Genomic DNA, 24,220 nt, shown 5'->3' with positions numbered 1-24,220 from the left:
ATACTGGGAGTGAGGCCACAAGAAGGGAGTCTCTCGCTTGCTTTGAATGCAGATGGTCATGTTACTAGTGTGAGTCAAAATAATGTGTAAAATGAATGAATATTGAGTTCCTTGCATTTGATACGTATCACGACTAACACTGATGTAGTTACAGACAGTTTTGTGAAGTTTGGAAGTTTTAGATCTGTATCGTTGGAATGATATCCGCATGTGAAAATTTGGCCTTCGTAGTATCTGCGTGGCATGTTTCAGTATTCAACCACTGAGCATTTTTGGTGAGCAATTTCTTCTTTGAAATCCACCAGAAGGACCGAATGTAATAACTCATGTTAGTGGTGGAATTAATGACTGTGGAAAAGTTGTTTAACTCGGCTCGTATTTGGACAGATTTCTGGCAGCTGTGCGTGCAAAATGAGTGTATGAATTGTGAACTTGATGAAAATAAGCAATAGTTTAAATGTGGACTGAATAGTACAGTTTCTTTGGTTATACGAACAAATGAACAGTCTTGTGTGGAAATTTCGGACGCTATTTTACATAATCCAATCCATTATCTTACCGCCCGATAAATTTTTTATTGACAGTTTTTCTACATAACTTTATTTCATTACTAGAGTTGCGCGGTCTCAGTAATTGTAGATATTAGATGGTGTTTTTTATCAACACTGCTTTTACATCATCTTTTAAATATCTACATTGCCGAGTGATGGGACATCGAGCAGACGCTGTTCTGAGGTAGGTGAATTTTTAAATTGCAGCCTACATATAAAAAAAGAGAACCCTGCAGTAGGTGTAATAGTAGTTTTAGCACCCTGTTGATCATGGCTATGAAGTGTGACCAGTTATGTTTCTTAGGGTGACAGGATTTCACCTTTATAATCGTGTCAGTAGCCATCGTCTTCCTGTATATGATAATCTCTTTTAGTTAACATAAGTTCCATAACTTGCACTTCCATCCTCTTCCAGTACCAGTGTGAACTTAATTTTTTAAATGCATTCCACTCATTCTTTCTGCTAATTCACATATTTCAGTTTTATCGCCTGCCCATTATTACTCTTTACACATATTATGCAGATTTTAAGCATAGATCTAATTCCACATATTGTATGTCAGATCATGTTTAACTGTCAGACACTCATTTTGCCATGTGAAGTAATTTTAATTAATGATTACACATACTGCATTTTAACTATTAAACTTATGTTACTGGTTGTTCTTGTTCAAATGGCTCTGAGCACTATGGGACTCAACATCTGAGGTCATCAGTCCCCTAGAGCTTAGAACTACTTAAACCTAAGTAACCTAAAGACATCACACACATCTAAGCCCAAGGGAGGATTCGAACCTGTGACCGTAGCGGTCGCGTGGTTACTGACTGAAGCATCTAGAACTGCTTGGCCACATCGGCCGGCTGGTTGTTCTTGTACTGTAGCAATAGTGCCCTTTGCTGGCCTCAGTTATTTGTATAAATACCAGATGCATGCAGGGCATCACCAACACTTACTACATACCTACAGCTATAGATTTTGACATTGATAAATACATCAGAATATTTTAAGGTATGTATGGCTGATATACATGCCTGTTAAATATATAAATATTTTTTATTTTTCTTGTGTATCACCAGGCCTGCTATAGATTTAGCTTCAGCTAATTGAACTTAGTTGGTTACACCACTATTTTTTATTTATTTGTAACAGATCTGAAGATGGCACTAGCCGAAACCAGTAATAGTGAATTCTAAAATTTGTGTGATCAACATAGTCCTTTACAAATAAAGTGCCACAATATGATTGCTGACTTATTTACAGACATTAAATCTTCAGCTAATAATTATTTATTTTTAACATTCATAAGCATTTTTTTTCTTTTCAGCTATGGTTCACTCGAATTGCCCTTCTAGTGAAACTTCGGTCATTTTCATTGGCAGAAGTTGAAGCTGAACCATTCGGAGCATTAGATCGACCAGATATGTATTTTCAGTTCTACCCTGAGCTATATGGTGGCCGTATTGGATCTCTGGCTCCTTTTTCTTTTCGGTTGCTTCTGGCTGAATTACCACAATTTCTTGGAAAGCCCCAGGAAGCACTGAGTCGTCTCCATATTCTGCTAGCAACTGTACGCAAGGTATGTGTATGCATGTGTCAATTTTTAATAAAGGCCTTACTGACCAAAAGCTTTATTTGTGACAGTCTTTTTGTTGTGCCTATATGCGACTCAGCATCTCCGCTACTGGTGAGTAGCAACTTTTCTTTTCATAATATTGTTACATTCCATCTTGGATTTTCCATTGTTTGAACTCTTATTATTATATATCTCAAGATTAAGCAGAGATTTTTCTTTTACAGAACTGTTGAATTTCAAATCTGTCAATTTACTTATTGGTAGGGGACCAGAGAATATTGAGGACAAAAAATTTCAAAATTCTGCAAAAATTTAGCAGTAATTTGTTTCTTCGTTAATAAATGCATTGCAGGTTTAATTTGTTTAGTAGAAAAAGCGTTCCTGAGCTGTTGTGTCATATTCACTGTCAGTTTTCTTCACTTCTTCTTTGTAAAGCATCACAGTTTTGCAAGACACTGTTTCTTGTTTTGTATGTGTTTCAGATGTGTTTGATATTGTCAGTGTAAGCTTTCTTTCAGTCTCTGTTACAATGTTTATTTTTAATAGTTTTGTAGCTTCAAACCATGTGGAACATTCAGTGTACCTTCTTTTTAATTAGCAACTAATGCAAGTCTTTCAATGAAATTCTGCTTGGCTATGTAAATGTTGCAGGCAATAGCTTTCTGCCTGTTTCAGACACTTGTGTTTCTATTTATATGCATGATGATCTAATTAACATGTCATTTAGTCCACATCACAGCTCTTTAATTAATGGATTATTAGTATTCGGCAAGCACTGGAAAACAGAGCTACAAAAATCTTAATGATCATTTTAGATTCTTGTTGACAATATTTGTGTACATCCATTCAACAGAACCGCTACCCAATAAGCATATGCAGTATTCTAACTGGTTTACTGTAAAATTAAAAGTAAATTTGTACATGCTTCTAAAATGAGATAGCTTCATTTTAATGAAGATGTATAGAAGAAACATTCACACGTGTATTGGTCATAGTGTGAAGTGTAATTACCTAGACTTCATTGTGTGACTTATGGATTTATAAATCTATTCATAGAGCCTATCCTAAACAATGAAGATGACAACCTTTGTTTTATACACCACTTTAAATAAAGAGTGTTCAAAAAAAAAGTGTGGAATACTTAGAGATGCTAGTACTCATTAAATATGAAAAATAAGTCCAATAAACATGGGTCCCGAAATGCATGCTTTCTGAGATATACAAATGTTTACATGAGGTGCTCAATGTGGCATCCATTCATGACAGTGCACCCCTCTGCCCTCCGGCACACGGAATGAAGCACACTTTGAAGTATACCCAAAGATGCAACCCTGTAGTGTTCACACATCATTGATTGGCATGGCGTAGACCAATTCCTTAAAGCATCTCCATAACCAAAAGTCTGGGGGATTAATGTCTGGGGAATGAGCAGGCGAAGGTATGGGACCCCCGACCAAATCCAGCAGTCCTGAGATGTCTGCGTCAGATGTTTGTGCACATTGTGACGAAAGTATATTTTGCTGTGAAACTGAAAATCTAGATATGGGCACCATTCAGACAAATGAAGTACTTATTGCTATGAAACCATCAGAAAAATAATGCTCATCTAAATGTTATATTTTTGATACATTCCACACTTGTCTTACTTCATTTTTTGTTTTGCAGCAATAACCACTTCATTTATATGAATGGTGCTACTACCTAGATTTTTGGTTTCACAGCAAAATAAACCATACAGTTCATCTGAATAGTGCTCTTTCCATTTGGCGCATCTTGTACCATCAAAGCATGATCTGTCCCTCAGTTCACATTCCCCCGCACAGGCCCACAGTTCAATCTATTACTCCATATTGCAATGTACAAACCACTCCACATATACTACTAATTTGAGTGGCCAAACAGTAATCATAGAAAACTGTGTTTGTACTTGCTTAAGCAATGCCAAAGCACTTACAACCTATTTCCACACCGCATGCTGCACACTAATGGAATTTTGGAGGAGGGACATATCCCTGTACTGTGTTGCATAACTTAGTCAACTCATCACAACATTAGTTGATTAGTATAATCCAAATTAGAACTTATTTTTCATGCCATAACATCAGCACTACCAGATAACCTATGAAGTAGATTTTTTTACTGCTATGTGACTACATGCATTCGGTACACAATCTTAAAGACCTCTCAGTGGATCATGTCTCTAAACACTTCACTAAATACACTATGTAATCAAAAGTATCCGGATACCTCGTTGAAAATGACTTACCAGTTCGTGGCTCCCTCCATCAGTAATGCTGGAATTCAATTGGTGCTGGCCCACCCGTAGCCTTGGTGACAGCTTCCACTTTCACAGCCATACGTTCAATCAGGTGGGAAGGTTTCTTGGGCAAATGGCAGCCCATTCTTCATGGGATGCTGCACTGAGGAGAGGTATCGACTTCGGTCGGTGAGGCCTGGCACGAAGTCGGCATTCTGTAACATCCCAAAGGTGTTCTGTAGGGTTCAGGTCAGGACTCTGTGCAGGTCAGTCCATTACAGGAATGTTACTGTTGTGTAACAACTCCGCCACAGGCTGTTAGATTAGATTAGATTAGATTAGATTAATACTAGTTCCATGGATCATGAATACGATATTTCGTAATGATGTGGAACGAGTCGAATTTTCCAATACATGACATAATTAGGTTAATTTAACAACATACTTAAGTTAATATAACAACTTTATTTTTTTGTGTTTTTTTTTGTTTTTCTTTATTTTTTATTTTATTTTTTATTTTTATTTTTTTTCTTAATTTATATCTAAAAATTCCTCTATGGAGTAGAAGGAGTTGTCATTCAGAAATTCTTTTAATGTCTTCTTAAATACTTGTTGGTTATCTGTCAGACTTTTGATACTATTTGGTAAGTGACCAAAGACTTTAGTGCCAGTATAATTCACCCCTTTCTGTGCCAAAGTTAGATTTAATCTTGAATAGTGAAGATCGTCCTTTCTCCTAGTATTGTAGTTATGCACACTGCTATTACTTTTGAATTGGGTTTGGTTGTTAATAACAAATTTCATAAGAGAGTATATATACTGAGAAGCTACTGTGAATATCCCTAGATCCTTAAATAATTGTCTGCAGGATGATCTTGGGTGGACTCCAGCTATTATTCTGATTACACGCTTTTGTGCAATAAATACTTTATTCCTCAGTGATGAATTACCCCAAAATATGATGCCATATGAAAGCAATGAGTGAAAATAGGCGTAGTAAGCTAATTTACTAAGATGTTTATCACCAAAATTTGCAATGACCCTTATTGCATAAGTAGCTGAACTCAAACGTTTCAGCAGATCATCAATGTGTTTCTTCCAATTTAATCTCTCATCAATGGACATACCTAAAATTACCTGAATTATGAACAGGTGCTCGATTGTGTTGAAAGATGCAGTCGCCAACCCGAATTGCTCTTCAACAGTGTAAACTAAGAAAGTGCTTAAAACATCGATTTAGGCCTGTGCTGTAATAGTGCCACACAAAACAAAAAGGGATGCAAGCCCCCTCTATAAAGAAAACAACCACACCATAACACCACCACCACCTCCTAATTTTACTGTCGGCACTACAAGTGCTGGCAGTGATGTTCACCGAACATTCACCATACCATCACCCTGCCATTGGATCACCACACTATGTGCCATGATTTGTCACTCCACACAACATTTTTCCACTGTTCAATCATCCAAGGTGTCATTTGGCATTTACCGGCATGACGTGTGGCTTATGAGTAGCCACTTGACCATGAAATCCAAGTTTTCTCACCTCCCACCCACCTGTCATAGTACTTGCAGTGGATCCTGATGCAGTTTGGAATTCCTGTGTGATGTTCTGGATAGATGTCTGTCTATTACTCGACCTGTATGCTTTTGTGCTGTATGTGTCCCTCCATGTTTCCACTTCAGTATCACATTGGAAACAGTGGACCTAGAGGTGTTTAGGAGTGTGAAAATCTCATGTACAGACATATGACACAAGTGACACCCAGTCACCTGACCACGCTCAAAGTCGTGAGTTCCGTGGAGCACCCTGTTCTACTCTCACATGATATCTAATGACTACTGATGTTGATATTGAGTACATGGCAGTAGGTGGCACCACAATACACCCAATATGAGAAATGTATGTTTTTGGGGGTGTCCAGATACTTTTTATCACATAGTGTATGTTCTAATACACTTGAGTTTTAAGGTAGTTTTGCTATAGACACTGCTACTATAAAATAGCACAAGTTTCCTGTACTATTGACTATATACAAAATTTAATGGTGTTTAAAAATGCTTCAAAATAACAACTGTAAAACTCTGCAACTTAACTAATGGTATACCAACATCACCTACCTTTAAAAACAGATGCTTGCTGTAGGGAGGATGTGGCACAGTGCTCAGTAAAGTATGTCGGACCAGAAAATGAAGAATGATGTGTCGGCCATATTTATCATGTGACAAACTAAACACAGGCTGGATCTCATCTAGATCTACATCTGCGTCGTGCTCTGCGAGACATCTAATGGTGTGTAGCGGAGGTTACTTTTTGTACCACTGACGAATAGCGTGTGGGAAGAATGATTGTTGGTAAGCCTCTGTATTGGCTCTGAGTTCTTGAATTTTCTCCTCATGGTTATTATGAGAGATGTATACAGAGGGGGGAGTAATATGTTGTCTGACTCTTCCCAGAAAGTGCTCTCTCGAAATCTCAATAGTAAATCTCTCCACGATGCACAATGCCTCTCTTGTAACATCAGCCAAAAGAGTTTGTTGAGCACCTCCGTAAAGCTCCTGTGCCAGCTAAAGAATCCCGAGAAGACATGCCCCTCTTCGTTGGATCTACTCTCTCTCTCTTTTACAGTCCTATCTGGTAGGGATCCCAGATAGGCGAACAGTACTCAAGAATTGGTTGAACAAGCATCCTATGAGACACTTCCTTCATGGATGAGTTACATTTCCTTAAGGTTCTTCCTGTGAGTATGAGTCTGGCATTTGCTTTTTCCGCCATTTGTTTTATTTGGTCATTCCACTCTAGATAGTTACTTCTAGATATTTTATGGTAGATACTGTTTCCAACAGTTTGTCATCAATAGTGTAGCTATACAGTAGTGGATTTCTTTTCCTACATATGCACAATATGTTACATTTATTTATGTTCACAGTCAACTGCCAGAGTCTGCACCATTCATCAATTCTCAGGAGGTCTTTCTGCAATTCATTACTAACATCATATGGGGACAGCCATGGAGAGCATCCAACGCTTTCTACTAGATCATTTATATATATTGTAAACAGTAACTGTCCTATCACACTTTGTTGGGGTACTCCAGAAATTACCTTTACATCTGTTGCTTTTGTTCCATTAAGAGTGATTTGTTGAGTTCTGTCTGCAAGGAAGTCATGGATTCAATCGCAGATCTGCTCCAATACTCGATAAGCTCATATTTTTTTCTCTAAATGGCATTGTGGGACGGTGTAAAATGTCTTCCTGAAGTCAAGGAAAACAGCATCAACCTGAGTGCCATTGTCTATGGCACTGTGGATCTCAAGGAGGAACAGAGCGAGCTGAGTTTCGCAGGATCTCTGTTTGCAGAATCCATGTTGATGTTAATAGAGGAGATTTTCCTTTTCCAAGAATGTCATAATTGTGGAGCTTAAAACATGTTCCATAATTCTACAGCAGATTGACATCAACGATATAGGTCCATAATTGTGTGCATCTGTCCTACAGAGCCCTTCTTGAAAGCGTGAATAAACTGCACTTTCTTCCAGTTGTTAGCTACCCCTCATTTCTCAAGCAATCTACAATAAATTACTGCTAGAAGGGAGCAAGTTCTTTCACATAGTCTTTGTATAATCTTGTAGGTATCTCATCTCGTCCACTACTAAGGGTTGTAGTTGTGTTTTTATTCCACGACCGACCATTTCAATATTTGCCATTTTGATATTCATACGATGAATGTTCCACTTTTTTATCAAATAAGTTTTTACTTCTCTTAGATCTGAGCTGAAGTTCTCTTTGTTTATGTTGCAGTTTTCTAACATGGCTATTAAACCATGGTTGATCTTTCCCATCCGTTAAGATCTTACTTAGGACATACCTGTGTAGGACATATTGCACGATTCCTTTGAATTTTTTCCATTCATTTCTGCATCTTTATCCTCATCACCAAATATTTGATGCTGACTGCTCAGATACTTTGAAATTTGTATCCTGTCACTCTTGCTAAGCAAAAATATCTTCCTACCTTTGTTAATATCCTTTGCCACACTGACTGTCATAGATGCTATCACATACTTATGATCACTGATACCTTCCTCTACATTAACTGGTTCGGTAAGTTCAGGTCTGTTTATTGCCAGGAGGTCTACGATGTTACCCTCACCAGTTGGTTCTCTAACTGCTCAAAGTAATTTTTGTACAAGACATCCAGAACAATGTCAAATGGATCCCTGTCTCTGGCACTAATTTTGACAGTATGGCATTCCAAATCTATACCAGACAAGTTGAAGTCTTCCCTATTACGACAGCATGTTCAGGAATATTATTAATGATATTCTGCATGTTCTGTCTGAAGCACTCTACCACTAGCACTCCTGACCCAAGCAGTCTATAAAAGCATCCAATTACCATTTTTTACTGATCTTTGATACTTAACTTTACACAGATTGATTCACAATCTTAATCCATGATAACCTCACTAGATTTTATCGAATTTTTTACTGCAATAAACACGCCACTACCATTGGCACCTAACCAGTCCTTATGATTGTAGATTGTAGATTGTATTTTATTGGTCCTGTTGTCTACATAGCAGCTTATGCATAAGACATTGGACAAGTCAAGTTATAAATATACAGGCTGAAAGTAATTTCAAGGCATACATATTTAAGCTTACAATAATACATATTTAAGCTTACAATAATACACTTTACACACAATTATTTATATAACACATTTCATAAATTTAAATATTCTTCAATGGAATAAAAGCAGTGATGCTGTAAATATGACTTTAGAGATTTTCCAAATGTATTGACCTCAGTGATAGCTTTTATGTTTTCAGGAAGTTTGTTATAAAGCTTAACTCCCATGTGAAAAGTACCTTTTTGGCACAGTGCTGTGCTGATTTGAGTCATATGTAAGTTCCGATAAATATTCCAATCTGGACTTAAGATTTTGTTGTTGTTAACCAACCAATTTTTTGTCCCTAATACTGTCTGTGCATTATAACGTACAGTAAATGATAGTTATTCTAGGATCTTTCCTTGGATGCACCTGCAGTATGCTAAAATCATATTAACCTTTTCCGACTCTGATCTGTATTAATGAACCTTTTCCAAGGACACATGGGCTAATTTATAACGCAAATTGCCTTTGATCCCAAGGGAGGGTTTCTCTAACCTAAAAAGGAAAAAAGAAAAAACCATGTGCACACCACACGTACTCCACTACCACAGTAGCCACTTCCTGCTTGTAGTGCATGCCTGGCCTGTTAAGGGGAACATTACAATTCTGTGCCCAATAGCGGGGGTTATCTCAGCATCTGGTTTAGACCTTCCACTCTGCCCCAGACCAGAGGACCACGGTCAGTCCTGGGTACAATGCTACCAATAGACAGTTTAGCCTGCACCCCGCATGCAGTGTTGGTTGCCTTCACCAAATCAGCCATCCACTGAAAGGAGCCAAGGATGCCTTCAGAACCCAAGTGGTAGGCATTATTTGTGCAGACATGTGCCACTATAAGCAGCCAGTTACACCCAGTGCTCTCGATAGCCACCAGCAGGGCCTCTTTTGTATCACAGACAAGTCTCCCCAGCAAACATGCTGAGTGTACACTGGCATTCTTTCCCACCTTACCTGCTGTTTCCCTTAGGGGCTCCATCACATACCTATCATTGGAGCTCCCAGTGACAAGCATATACATCCTCTGCACTTGTCTGGCCTGAGCAGAAAAATCAGCCACTGGCCCAATGGGAGAGGCGTCCCGTGCTGGCTCAGAGTTATCATCAACATTGGGTAGCACCTCATACCTGTTGCTAAGGCATAGGAGCCAGCCACACAACCTGCTCCCTCTTTTGCCTTCCACCCAGTGACACATGAACCCACCACTGTCTGCCATACAGTCTCAAGTGAAGACAGACCCGCCAGATATTGCATTTCAGAAGATGCAGTGACACCCGGGTCACCAGGGGTGTCCAACGGCACCAAAGGTGTCACAGGTCTCGTTAGTAGTGCCCCGATGTTGCCTCAACTTTGAGCATTAACCAAAAGTGTGTCAGTGGTAGCCAATGCTGCTTCCAGCTGTTGGTGGATAGCAGCCAATTCTCCTTGTGTCCTGTCACAAGTACAGTCCCTAGACATATCTTAGTGTGTAAAAATAGATATAAGATCTCAAATGGCACTACTGAGTTTGGAATGTACATAAAATAAGATGCTTTGCATCCACTGGTCAAAAGGTAGTTATTTACATCTTCTTCCATTTTCTTACCCATATAGACCATAGCCATTGTAAAGCCAAGCACTATATTTTTTTTCAATATTTTAATTTATTTCATTCATCCATAGGTTATTAGATGTTACACTTTTAACGTACAACATGAGCACATATATATATTCAGTTTACTTTTCTATGTATCACGAGGGCAGTCTGTTTTTGCTGATGCCCTAATTGTGGCAACCAAAACCCATTTACCAACACTATACTGTAAGTTAAAGAATTGCAATTTTTCCAATTATGGGTTGGGTTCATCCTTTCTTATACAGTTGTAATTAACATAGATCAATCTGAAAATGCCTTGTATTATGCAAAATGCGCATCATGAATAAAGCAATGAATGAAGCAATAAAATCAATTCTGCAACTGAAACTGTTATTTTCACTAGATTCACCATCTCTCTTAAATGTATTGACAAAATCCTCTGTATAAAATTTTGCTACCTTAATGTTAAGGAACCTAACAAGCACAGTACTTGTAATACCCAAAATGTTAGGCATGGTCTCATACAAAAAATCTGCAACAAGTCAGCTGACACACCATGAAACACCAGTTTTTGCTCAATTTTTCTTCAATTTTCCAGGTGCTTAGTTGCTAAGTATAGATGGATGGCCTCTTCTGCAATCATCCTGAACATTCATCCTTCTACTCATAAACAAAAGACACCAATGATGCACAGTATCTTCACTCATCACATTTGGTCTGTATTGCAACACTCATTGTTCACAAAGATTGAATTTATACAGAATTTAACTGTAATTGTAGTTATTATCTATGCTTATCCTTGTGCATGGATTATCTCAAAAATTGTTGAACCTAGCCGTTCCATTACTGGAGAAAATTCCTGGTTTAAAGTTCACTTTAATACATTTTGCGGATCATTTTTACTCTACCACCAGAACTCCCAGCGCGCACGCCCCTGCCCCCACCCTCTCTACACACACACACACACACACACACACACACACACACACACAGAGAGAGAGAGAGAGAGAGAGAGAGAGAGAGAGAGTGTTATTTGCATTTAAATAAAGTAATACTTGTTGCTACTAAGATTTTTGGCACTTGTTACTGTAAACTGAAGTTGTGAAAATTGATTTTGTAAAATGCAGTAATTATTCTGAAGCACTTTTCATTTATCAATAGGAATAATGGAAATTTGTGGATGGAACAATATGTAAAATAAGAGAAAGGCAACCACTCACTTATGACAGACTGATGTGCGGAGCATAGAAACAAATAACAGGAAACACTATTCACACTAGCTTTTGAGTTCTTGCTCTGTTTCTCGTGAAAGTGCACACATTTCCACACACAACACCGAAACGTACACTCCCTGGCCATGGTGAGACTGATTATTAGAAGCAGTTGCTGGGGTTGAAAGCAATGGGGGAGGGGATGGGAAAATGTACTAGGAGAGTGTAGTGGGAAAGAGGCACTAATTCAACAAATGGCTTAGTGGTTGCACGACAAGAGGAAAGAAGTACAGCGAGTAGAGCATAAAACAGATAGACAGATAGGGTGAAAGAGAGTGGGGCGGAAAGAGGGGGAAAAGGAGAGGAAGCTGGAGATGAAAAGCCAGACAAGGAGAAGAGAAACAAAAGGGGAGGAGTGGAAAACAGGGGGAAGGGAGGGGCAGAGAGAGGTCGGGGTAGTGAGAGAGAGAGAGAGAGAGAGAGAGAGAGAGAGAGAGAGAGAGAGAGAGAGAGAGAGCCCATGTGGGGGGAGGGGGAGAGAAGAGTGACAGGACAAGACAGTAAAATATCTGGATGGAGAAGGATTAGTGTGAACAGAAAGGGGGGGGGGGAGTGGCAATCAGGTTAGTAGAGGTTTAGGGTAGGGGGACTGCTTGAGAGACAATTTTCAGCTGTGTAGTTCAATGAAACTTGTGCTAGAAGCAGGTATACAAATGGTCTGTGTAATGAAAAAGCTGTTAAAATCATTTGTATTGTGATGTGACACATGTGTAGCAACTGGATGGGAAATTCACACTTTGACAGTGATTCGTGCGAACAGATAGTTGGTTACTTGTCATGCTGACACTGAATGGTGTACAGTAATTTCAGCTGACACACAACATGACTGCTTTCACAAGTAACCCTGCATTTTATTGGGTGGCAACTGCTTGTGGCTGGACAACAGTAGGAGGTGGTTTGTGGGTGTATGAAAGAGGTCTTCCAACTGGGTCAGCTACAAGTGAATGACCCATGGGGTGCAGGATTGAAATAGAGGTGTGCAAGGGTATTCTGTAAGTTGGGTGGCCAGCAGAGCAATGGTTAAGATTTTGGGTAGGATATCAATCATCTGCCAACATGATGAGGAATAGTCAAAGTCTTGGCGAAGAATGTGGTTGAACTTGTGAAGGCCAGGGTGATACTGGGTGATCAGAGGACTGGTTGACAGTTTTACTGATGTCAGAGGAGGAGGTGGTGTTGGAATCTGTTTACGGATGAGCTGGATAGGATATTATCTGTCTATAAAGGCTCTCGAAACGCTACAAGTATAATTTGAAAACTCCTGCTTTCCACTGCAGATGTGGTGTCTGTGGGTGGCAAGGCTGTAAAGAAAAGACTTTTTGATCTGAAATGGTTGACACTGTCAAAGTGGAGGTATTGTGGCTTGTTAGTGCACTTGATATGAACAGACATGTTTATAGAGCCATCTGAGAGGTGGAGATCAACATCCAGGAAATTGTCTGCTGATTTAAGAAGGATCAGGTGAAGAGGATCTGGAAATAGGTGTTGAGGTTATGGAGGAAAGAGCAAAGGTTGTCCTCAACATGAGCCTGGATCATAAAAATGTCTCAATGAATATGAATCAGACAAGGGATTTAGGTATTGAGTGGATAGGAAGGATTCTTCCATGTGGCCCATAACTAAGTTGGCATAGGATACTGTCACACAGGTACCCATGGCAGTACTATGGATTGTTTATAGATTATTTATAGATTTTGCATTCAAAAGTGAAACAGTTGTGGCCATGCTGTGGTTGGCTAGGAGGATTAGCAAAGAGATGGTGGGACTGGGGGATGGTGGGTATGGGGGATGTTGGCATATAAGGTTTGACAGACAAGGATGATGGAACTGTGAGGAGGCAGTGAAGGAAGTGAGCAGTATCTTGAATGTAGGATGAGATGTGTTGGTCAACAAAAGCACAAGTTAATTCTGTAGGAGCCTTGTGCCCAGTCACAATGGGATGACCTTTTGGAAGACACATGGGGATTGGGTTTGTGGGGTCTGGGGGATAGAGAAAAGGTAGGGGTACAGGGAGGGAGGGAGGGGAGGTTGTTGTTGTGGGGAGGTAGATTGATTCAATTGTCAAGTTTTGGGATGGACCTAAAACCTTGAGCAGCTGCTGGAGGTCATGTTGGAGTTTGGGATGGGATCATGGTTGTAAGGCTTGTATGCAGAGGTACTGGAAATTTGGCAGAGACCCTCATCCACATAGTCACAATGTTGCATGACCACTTTATCTGCAGGAAGCATGCTATGGTCTGGATTGGTCTTCAGGTTATGGATTGCTGTTTATGGATTGCTGTGTGTACCAAAGGAATGAGCTGCGACTCTCTGGAGAGGGATTCAGGGAAAGAAGATGAGGTCAGACTAGAAGTAAGGAATTTCTGAAAGATTAGCAGGGGGTGACTGGATGGAAGATGGGGAGGATCCCTTGGTTGGCAGTTGTCTTGGGGTTGTGTGATGATGAAATGTTGCCACTTCAGAGAACAAGTAAAGGAAAGAAGAGCCTTTACAAGTCCATCATGGTAGAACTTAGTTCTGGGTCTGAAAGTGATGTCGTTAGAAAGTATTAAGACATCTGCAGGGGTCAGAGATTTTGCAGAAATGTTGACAACAGTGTTACAGGAAGGGCGTTCAGGAGCAGTGTGTCGAGCAAGTTTTTGAGGATGTAGAAGAGTGGAGCAAGGCATAGCCAGGGAGCTAAGAGGGGGTTGTCAAGGGGATGGGAGGGGTTGGATTAGCATGGGAGGTGTTTTCTTCACCATGGGTAATCACTAGTGGAAACAAGGTAGGAGTGGCAGGGACAGCTTCCTCAGATGGTGCTGGGAATGTTGTTCCAACTGTTGAAGGGCAAGAATTTCTGTTGTAGTGAAGGCATTTAGTCGCAGAGTAAAATGATTTTGTGAAAGGAGTCGAGGCTGTCAAGTGTGGTTTGAGCTTGGATTGTATGATAATGAAGGACCAGCTTGGTGTGAGTGAGGGACTGATGGAATTGGAAAAAGTGAAGGTTCTTATAGTAGGATGGGTGACAACCTGAGATGCTAATTTTAATGGTAAGCCTGTTAGTTGGAATACTAAGTGCCAAACAGGTTTCAGAAAGAGGATGTGTGATTGGAGTTTTGCAAAGGCAAAGGAGAGTTTTTAGAAGTGGCAAAGGTAGAATGAGCAGTGATTCATGGTTTGGATTGTTGGAGACAAAAGGGGAAACTGAAAAATAGTTAAAAGGAAGTTTGAAAATAAGAAGCTTAAAATTTAATGTTGAATCATCATAATGGAAATAAATGGTATGTACTGTATGGAGAGCTGCAGAGAAAGTTAAGAGGAAAGATGAGAAAATATTTTAAAGAAGCAGAAAGTAGTAGGCATACTCATAAAAAAATATGGTCAGTAGCAAATTAATGCATGCTGCAGTAAGAAACTCGTGTGATTGTAAATAATATGCGTGATTGTATAATGCGATCATAAATAAACACACGTGATTGGCTAACAGTCTGACTGGGCAGTAGAAGTTGGGAGGGGAAAGGATGTTAAAAACAACCCTGGAATTAAATATTCAAAGAGGGACCGTCACTGTGAGAGCAGGGATTCTAGTATGGCACTGTTTATTACAGTGTCTGTGCTGCAGACCGTTACAACAGCAGGCATTCAAATTGCGCAATGGAGGGTGGCCGTGTTTGTTTTGAAGGTGGATACTGTAGAGGAGAAGAAAGTTTAGGCATAATAAATAAAGAATGGATAATGAGTTTTAAATAAGTAAAGAAAAGCAGTAACAAAGTTAAATGGGTATGGGGAACAAGAGAGCCAGATTGGCAGCATATAAAAAATAATGAAAATTTGTGGCTGGAACAATATGTGAAATAAGGGAAATGCAATCATTCACCTATAGCGGACTGATGTGTGGAATATTGAAACACATAACTGGGAACATTATGCATACTATCTCTTGAGATCTTGCTCTTTTATTAGTAAAAGTACACACATTACCACACACATGCCCAAATGTACACTCCCTTTGACCATGGCGAAACGGTTTATTGAAAGAAAGCCACTGTTGGGTGTAGCAAAGATCTGCTATGATGTAGGTCTCTGGACAGTACCAGAAAGTAGAAGCAAGCATTTCCCTGTCCAAGTTGCTAGCTTAATCAAATTCAAAGCTCAAAGTCCAGATAGCTATGTGCTTGGTGTGTTGTTGTCGATATTGTTGTCATGGATGTGGACTTCCGAAGACTGGTTTGATGCAGCTCCCCACACTAGTCTGTCTTGTGGGTTCATCTCTGCATGGCCACTCCAGCCTACATCCATTTGAATGTGCTTACTGTAGTCACACTTTAGTGTTTATGTGCAATTTTTACAGTGCAGTCCACCTCCCTCCTCCTCATTAGTTATTCCATCTACCCATCTGATCTTCAGTAGCACCGCATTTGAGAAGCTCCTATTCACTTCTTATCAGGTCTGTTTTATCATCTGTGTTTCACATCCATACAAGGCAACAAGTCAGACAGAACACTGAAATTTATATTCAATGTCAGCAGATTTCTCTTTTTTTAGAAACTCTTTCCTATAGCCATTCTGTGTTTTGTACCCTCTCTACATTCGCCATCATTACTTAATTTTACTGCCCAGACAGCAAAACCCATCTACTGCCTTTAGTATCTCATTTCTTAAAATAATTCCCTCAGCAACATCTGATTTAGTTTGACTACATATCATTACCCTTATTCTTCCTTTGTTGAAGTTAATCTTACAAGCTCTTTTCAAGACATTATCCACTCCATTCAGTTAATCTTCAGTGTCATGTGATGTCTCTGATAGAAGTACATTGTCATCGGCAAACTCCTAAGTTTTTGACGTATTGCCTGTTGGCTTTCATCTTGGGATCTGCAGCTAATGTTTGTTTGATGATCATCCTGATGTTTCACCAGTACGAGTGGTGGGCACCGTCAAAGATGATTACCCTTCTTTTAGCTGGAGGCAGTCTTCTTAGTTGTTGAAACTAATATCTAGTTATGAAGTCAGTGGTTTCCCTGAAGAAATGGGTGTTGGCCTCACACAGTGCATGTTCTGGTATTGGGAATTTCTCCACCTGTCCCAACCCACAAGGCCATTCATGTTCGATGATCATGGTATCGACTTTTTCTCAAATATACTGTATACAATATACTCCCAACATTATAAGTGTTGCTTCTTCTGTCCTTTGCCAATCTGAGACTCTATCTGATCTTCTTGGTCAGCTTGTAAATAGTTTTTGTGCATGTTCGAACACTGTATGGCTGATTCTGTTTGTCTGTCACCCCGAGGACATTTGGTAGGAAAGGCCTTACATGACATTTCCTCTTCCAGTGTTATAATCACTGAGTTTTAGATTTTGTGGTGCTTCTTATGCAGTGGGTGGAGTGTCTGTTGTTGCTCAGAGTACATTCCAGGTGTTGCACCTCACATCAGAGGTGCTGCACATTATGTCTTTTTCTTGTGCACATTTTGACTTTACTAATCATACAACTTTTTTGGGTCTGGTGATTATGTGAAATATTGTGTAGGTATCCATTTTTCTGCAGAACATGTAGATCTCACCACAAGTTGCTTCATATGGAATGTTAGTTTATACAAACAGCTGGCAGAGATCAATGTGGGATGTCCAATTAGTGTACTGGTTGCCAGTTATTCATGAAGCATTTTGAAAGAAAAGTGCTGCATTTTACACCATGTAAACCTATGTTTGTTCAAGAAAGTCATCTAAATTCATAAACATGACATTTTTAACAAAAAAGAAAAAGACTCAAGGTGAACAGTCCTGGATCTGTGCTCCAACAAATGACTATTGCCCGTAAAAATTGAGAACCATAACAGTAATGACCAGGAAAAGGCCCTCAAACATTGACGAAACAGTTACATATTGTTGGCAGCCACAAGGTTGACTCCAGTCCACTGCCAGCAGTGGAGGGTGAATTTTTGACGACAACAGCCACTTATACAACCAAAATGTCAAAAAATTATCAAAAAAATGTTGGTGGAAGATCCCAAGACAAAATTCGATAGGCAATATGTCAACAAGTGGCTATGGAGCCTCAGCAGTTTTTTACTGAAAGTTCTTATTTCCTCTCCATGAACTGTAATTCCCTTTCGACATTTTTCCTAGGTTTGTTAACTTGTTGTTCATCATACAAGTTGAATAACATGGGGGATAAAATATAGTCTCCCATCCTTCTTGACTACTGTTTCCTTTTCATATCCTTTGCCTTTTATAACTGCAGTCTTGTTTTTGTACAAGTCGTAGACAACCTTTCACCCCCTGTATTTTATGCCTGCTACTGTAAAAATTAAAGAGTATATTTCAGTAAACATTGTCAAAAGCTTTATCTAAATCTACATATTCTATAAACTTAAGTTTACATTTCTTTAATCTATCTTCAAACATACATCATAGCGTTAGTATTGTCTCCTGTATTTCTCTGGAGTTGAAACTGGTCTTAGCAGAGGCTAGCTTCTACCAGTTTTTCCGTTCCTCTGTAAATAATTGGCATCAGTGTGTTACTGTCATGAATTATTAAACTGATAGTTCAGTAGTATTCATACCTGTTATCACTTAATTTCCTTGGAACTGGAATTATTACATTCTTCTTGAAGTCTGATGGTATGTTGACTGTCTCATATATCTTGCATACCAAGTAGAATAGTTTTGTGGTGATGGGTTCTCTATGGATCTGAATAATTCTGAGGGAATTTCATTTACTCAAGGCGTGTTGTTTCAACTTATGTCTTTCATGCTCTGGCAAATTCTCAAGGTGGCATAATTCCCAGCTCATGTTCATCTATTTCCACTGCTCTTTCTATAATATTGTCTTGAACATTCATTTCTCTGATATGGACCTTCTGTGTATTCCCTTTCACTTCTTTGCTTAGTGTAAGCACCCCAAAAGTAATGAAATCTAATCCAATGAATCAAACAGGGTGCTAAACAACTGACTAATATGGTGCATTGCAAACAGGTGTATACGAAGCTGGCAGCCTACCACCATGCAATCATATTTAATCAGTCAGGTCAGCTTCTAGATCTACCTTTGAACATGTCTGCTGAAGTAGAGCCTACTTGATTTTATTACGAGAAATTGAGACAATATCTGCCTAAATAATTATTGGGAAAGCAAAAATAAATGCTTTTTATTATTATGAACTTCTGTTCCTACATTTAATAATGGAAATTGCATTTCATATATTATTCTTTATGTAAAATGGAAATATCATGATGTTAGGGATTATTATTCTGAGATCATAGATATATTTCACTGCCATGAAAAATTATATCTGTTATGGATATTAAATTTTTCCCTTCTGACTTGAAATAAATGAAAAATTCTTTTAATTCTGAATTATTACTTTATCAGGCTCATGCCAAAGTTAACACAAGCTTCTGCTGGTGTGGTTTTATTTAAAGATAAATTTTCAACAATCAAAGATAATCATGCTGTGTTAACTGAAAATTGGACATTGTAAATAACTTTAAAATGCAAGTTGTTCATAATGCAGAGTGCAAGAAATGAAAGAAAACTAATTTTAAGGTACCTTTGAAATTAAATTAAAATACCACATGAGCCTCCACCCATACAAAGTACTGTCCACATGTACATAAATATTAAGGAGAGGAAAAGGTTTCCATTTCAAAGCAAGAACAAATTTTTAAAATTCAGCATTGATAATTATTATTTAATGGTAATTCAATTTACATGAATAAGTAGCAAGCCTCTAACAACAAATGGCATACAGAGGCACAAGCACAAGTCTAGACAAGTGCCGAGCAACAAAATCAAAAAGAAAAATGTTCAGAGAGAGAGAGATAACATGGTGTCTTTATTTCGTAATCCATGGAGTCTTTACATGTCACTGAGAAATCTAAAGTTTCAATACACTACTTGTGATAAATATTCTTTGTTAAGTGTATATCACTGTAATTACTTATACCACTAAGTAGAGGCATCACATAACTACTAGCATTGTGAACACCTTGGATGCTAAGGTTGAGAGTCTGTACCTTAGGACAACCTATACAACTCACTGACAACTTCTTCTGATCAGAAAACAAAACTTAACCTGTGTATGATGTTGGGGGGGATGCCTTATTTTAATTTACCTGTAATATTACACAAACAAAGTCAGCATTAAAAAAAAAAATACTTAATGAAACTGCATCTACATATTTACAGATGTTGTCCTTTTTGCCTGCACTACTTGCGTTTTGGAATTCTTTGAGCAGGAAATTCAAAAGTGGTAGTTCATATCTAATGGAAAGTCCAGGATTAAATAAAACAGTATTATGAAAAGGATATATTGCTGCTCACCATACACAGGAGACATTAACTTGCAGACAGGCACAGTGAAAAGATTGCTATACATTTAAGCTTTCAACCAAGAGGCCTTCTTCTGAATTATTAGGTCTACAACTTTATTTCTACAATTTTTCTTGAAGTTCAAGGCTTTATTGTGAAAAGCTTACAAAAAATTTTCAGTTCAAAGCTTTGGCTGGCAACAACTTCTCCCATCTTTCGAGCCTCATACCAATACAATGGCAGGAGAATGGGGCGTCTTTTGAAGAGGTCCATGAAACTGATCCAGTTTCAGTTGTTTACATGACCGGAAGTGCTGATCAGTCAGGCCATGTACCATTAATTGAAAAAGGTGGTAGTCGGAGTGAGCACTGTCTGGAGAATATGACGAGAGAGAGTACTTTCCATTTCAGCATTTTCAAGAATCCAGAATGAGATTTTCACTCTGCAGCGGAGTGTGTGCTGATATGAAACTTACTGGCAGATTAAAACTGTGTGCCCGAGTCTCGGTCGGGCACACAGTTTTAATCTGCCAGGAAGTTTCATTTTCAAGAATGTTTGCCGGGTTTTGCAACACAACGTTGAGCATTGTCATTGTGCAAAATCACCTTTTTGTATCTATTGCTGTATTTTGGCCATTTGTCTTTCCGTGTTTGGCTCATGCATCAATTGCTTTTACTTTTGATGATCTCCTGTGAGTGTCTCCCCTGCGGGTCCGGGTTTAGAATAGGCCCAAGGTATTCCTGCCTGTCGTACAAGGTGACTAAAAGGAGTTTCACACATTTCGGCCTTTATGTGTTGTTCCCTTATAGGGTTTGATCTCTATTCAAAATTTCCCCAAAGAGTGACCAATTGGGGAGGGCACCTTACGAGGTGCATCGTGTCCATCGTGCATTGAGATTTTTAGCTCACTTTCTCGGAACTCGCATTCGGGAGGATGACAGTTCAATCCCGTGTCCGGCCATCCTGATTTAGGTTTCCTGTGATTTCCCTAAATCGCTCCAGGCAAATGCCGGGATGGTTCCTTTGAAAGGGCACGGCCGACTTCCTTCCCCATCTTTCCCTAACCCGATGAGGGACCTCGCTGTCTCGTCTCCTCCCCCAAACAACCCAACCCTCACTTTCTCATTGTCGCATTGCAGTCCTGCCCATTCTCCATCTCCTGGGCGAGGACACCTTCCTGGGTGTGTTTTCCACCATGGACTATGCAGTGTCGATTTCTGGGTCGACGATGATCATGGACTTGATTGCACCTGATATCCAGCACGGTAGCAAGTCTGTTGTGGTGGAGCCACCATGCACCCTGTTGGCTGTAGCCCCCGACCACACAGGGATCGCTCTGCTGATCCCTGCACCATTAACACCCCACGTATGCCCATCCCCCTTGGGCATTGGGACTCCCGGCAATTGCCATCCTGCCAGGTGACCTTCGCTGCGGCTGGGTGGCGCACTTGGGGAGGGCCCCTGGTCGGAGTGGATGGCATCAGGGTGGATGACATGCGATGAAATGTAGTCCATCATCTCTTGCTACTGGTGGTGAAACACCAGCAGTCTCCAAGCGATCAGAGCTCAATTCAACGCACAGAAGTACGGCCCCAAATTGTTGCCCTCCCTGGCCACACCATGGAAGGAACGTCAGGCTAAGGATGGCAGCTGATCTTATTCAGCCCGGTACCTTGTATGTTTGAGAGCTGATGGGGAATCTTTCATGACGATGAAGCCTCAGTTTTTTGTTGAGCATTTAGAGGACTAGCTTGGGGAGGTGGAGGCCTTGTCCAAAGTGAAATCTGGGTCAGTCTTGATTAAAACAGCATCCACTGCCCAGTCACGGGAGTTATTCGCTTGTGACAAGCTGGGGGATGTTTCTGTAACCATCACACCCCATAAGAGCTTAAATGTGGTCCAGGGTATCATATTTCACAGAGACCTTCTTTTGCAGTCCGATGATGAGCTGCCTGCTAATTTAGAGCAAAGTGCACATTTCGTCCGGTGTGTCCAGTGGGGTCCGAAGGATAATCAGGTTGCCACCAGTGCCTTCATCTTGGCCTTTGAGGGTGATACATTGCCCGAGAAGGTCAAGGTGATGACTACTGATGTGATGGAAAGGCCTATATCCCTTCCCCGATTCAGTGTTTTAAGCCCTGGAAGTTCGGCCATATGTCTTCCCGCTGTACTTCCAGCATCACATGCCGAGATTGCGGACGCCCATCACGTGCCAATACTCCATGTGCCCTGCCTCCCATCTGTGTCAACTGCGGAGAGCACCATTCACCTTTCTCACCAGACAGCAGAAGTCTCCAGAAAGGAAAATCGTGGAGTACAAGACCCTGGAGAGACTGACCTAAAGTGAGGCTAAGAGAAAATTTGAATGCCTTCATCCTGTGCATAAGACATCGTCTTACGCCGTCGCTGCAACAGTTCTGGCACCATCACCTCTGCCAACACAGGTCACCTCTGCCCCCTTGATGGTGGGGGGGGGGGGGGGGGCATTTCCCTCCATGTTGCTCCTGCACCACCTACTTCGGGAGCAACACCCCCCCCCCCCCCCCCCCCCCAACCATCGGGGACATCTGTTCCCACTTCTAAGACAGAGAAGCATCTTATTTGGCTTTTCTCACTAGGAAGGGGTCTCTTGGGTCACTCCCTTCCCAGGTTTCTGCTAGTGGGGAAGATGATGCCCGCCAGTGGCTGAAGAGCTCAAAAGCAACTGGCCGTAGGGCTTCATGCTCGTCCTCAGTCCCAGAGACTGAGCCAGTGAAGTCCTCCCAGCCAGGGAAACCCAAGCACCAGCGAGAAAAATCCAAAAAGAAAACCTCTAAGGCCAAGGAAATTGCAGTGGCACCCACACCACCACTCTGCGGCTGAGGATGGGGTGGAGATTTTGGCGTCTGCTGAGGATCTAGATCTCGCCAGACCTTCATACACAATGGATATAGACTGCTCAGGCAATAAATCGGTGGCAGCAGTTGACTCTCAGGCATAAACTGCCTCATTGAATGTTCCATGCCTTCCCAGTCTCACGATGTCATCCTCCACTGGAATTGTGGTGGTTTTATCCACTGCCTAGCTGAGCTATGGCAACTGTTAAGCTTTACACCTGCTATCTGCATTGCCCTTCAGGAAACCTGGTTCCCAGCAATGCGGACCCCTGCCCTCCGTGGCTATGAGGGATATTACAGGAACCGTAGCGACTATAATCGAGTGTCAGGTTGAGTTTGCATTGATGTCCTAAACTTGGTCTGTAGTGAACATGTGCCCCCTTCAAACCCCTCTTAAAGCTGTGGCTGTCAGAATAAGGACAACACAGGAAATAACTATCTGCAATGTATATCTTCCTCCAGTTGGTGCAATACCCCAGAATGTATTAGCTGCACTGATTGATCAACACAGCTCTGAAGATGGCTGAACGATATACAGCCGAAATATTAGAAGAAGAAGATTTCTTGCTGCTGCACACCCAAAACTTAATGAAACAGTCTTTGCACCACCAAAACCTGAAGATTCACATCAAATTTAAACTTGCTTATCCACTTGGAAAAAGTTGAATATGGAGGACCAGAGTTCTTCAGTGTGTTCTGAAAATCAGCATGAATTTCATTTGCTTTCTTACCTTTCTTTAAGAAGTACTTCATCACCACTCAGAGTTTGATTTTTATCCATCTTCACAAGTCATTACACAGGAGCAACAACAGAGAGGAATCTATGCCCAACATATTTCTGCACACCATAACAATTTTCTAAGAGTGCATATTCCACTGCACCATCTTAAAACAGCCTCACATACCTAAAAAGTAGCCTGATAAATTATTTGCATTTATCATGAACAATCCCCCCCCATGAACCATGGACCTTGCCGTTGGTGGGGAGGCTTGCGTGCCTCAGCGATACAGATAGCCGTACCGTAGGTACAACCACAACGGAGGGGTATCTGTTGAGAGGCCAGACAAACGTGTGGTTCCTGAAGAGGGGCAGCAGCCTTTTCAGTAGTTGCAAGGGCAACAGTCTGGATGATTGAC

General features: G+C 40.4%; 1 protein-coding gene across 2 annotated transcripts in view; it reads left to right on the top strand.

Moving 5' to 3' along the window:
* The window catches only part of LOC124802449 (trafficking protein particle complex subunit 12), a 135,510-nt gene that overhangs the window by 54,512 nt on the left and 56,778 nt on the right, over nt 1-24,220 (top strand). For both annotated transcript variants that reach the window (XM_047263236.1, XM_047263235.1), the window contains exon 5: nt 1,877-2,128. In XM_047263236.1, the coding sequence (XP_047119192.1) occupies nt 1,877-2,128 (252 nt within the window). The remainder of the gene's footprint in view (nt 1-1,876; nt 2,129-24,220) is intronic.

Source organism: Schistocerca piceifrons, chromosome 6, assembly GCF_021461385.2.
Source record: "Schistocerca piceifrons isolate TAMUIC-IGC-003096 chromosome 6, iqSchPice1.1, whole genome shotgun sequence".
NCBI classification, from domain to species: Eukaryota; Metazoa; Arthropoda; class Insecta; order Orthoptera; family Acrididae; genus Schistocerca; species Schistocerca piceifrons.
The sequence above is the reverse complement of the archived record's forward strand: the minus strand, read 5'-3'. Positions and strand labels throughout refer to the sequence as shown.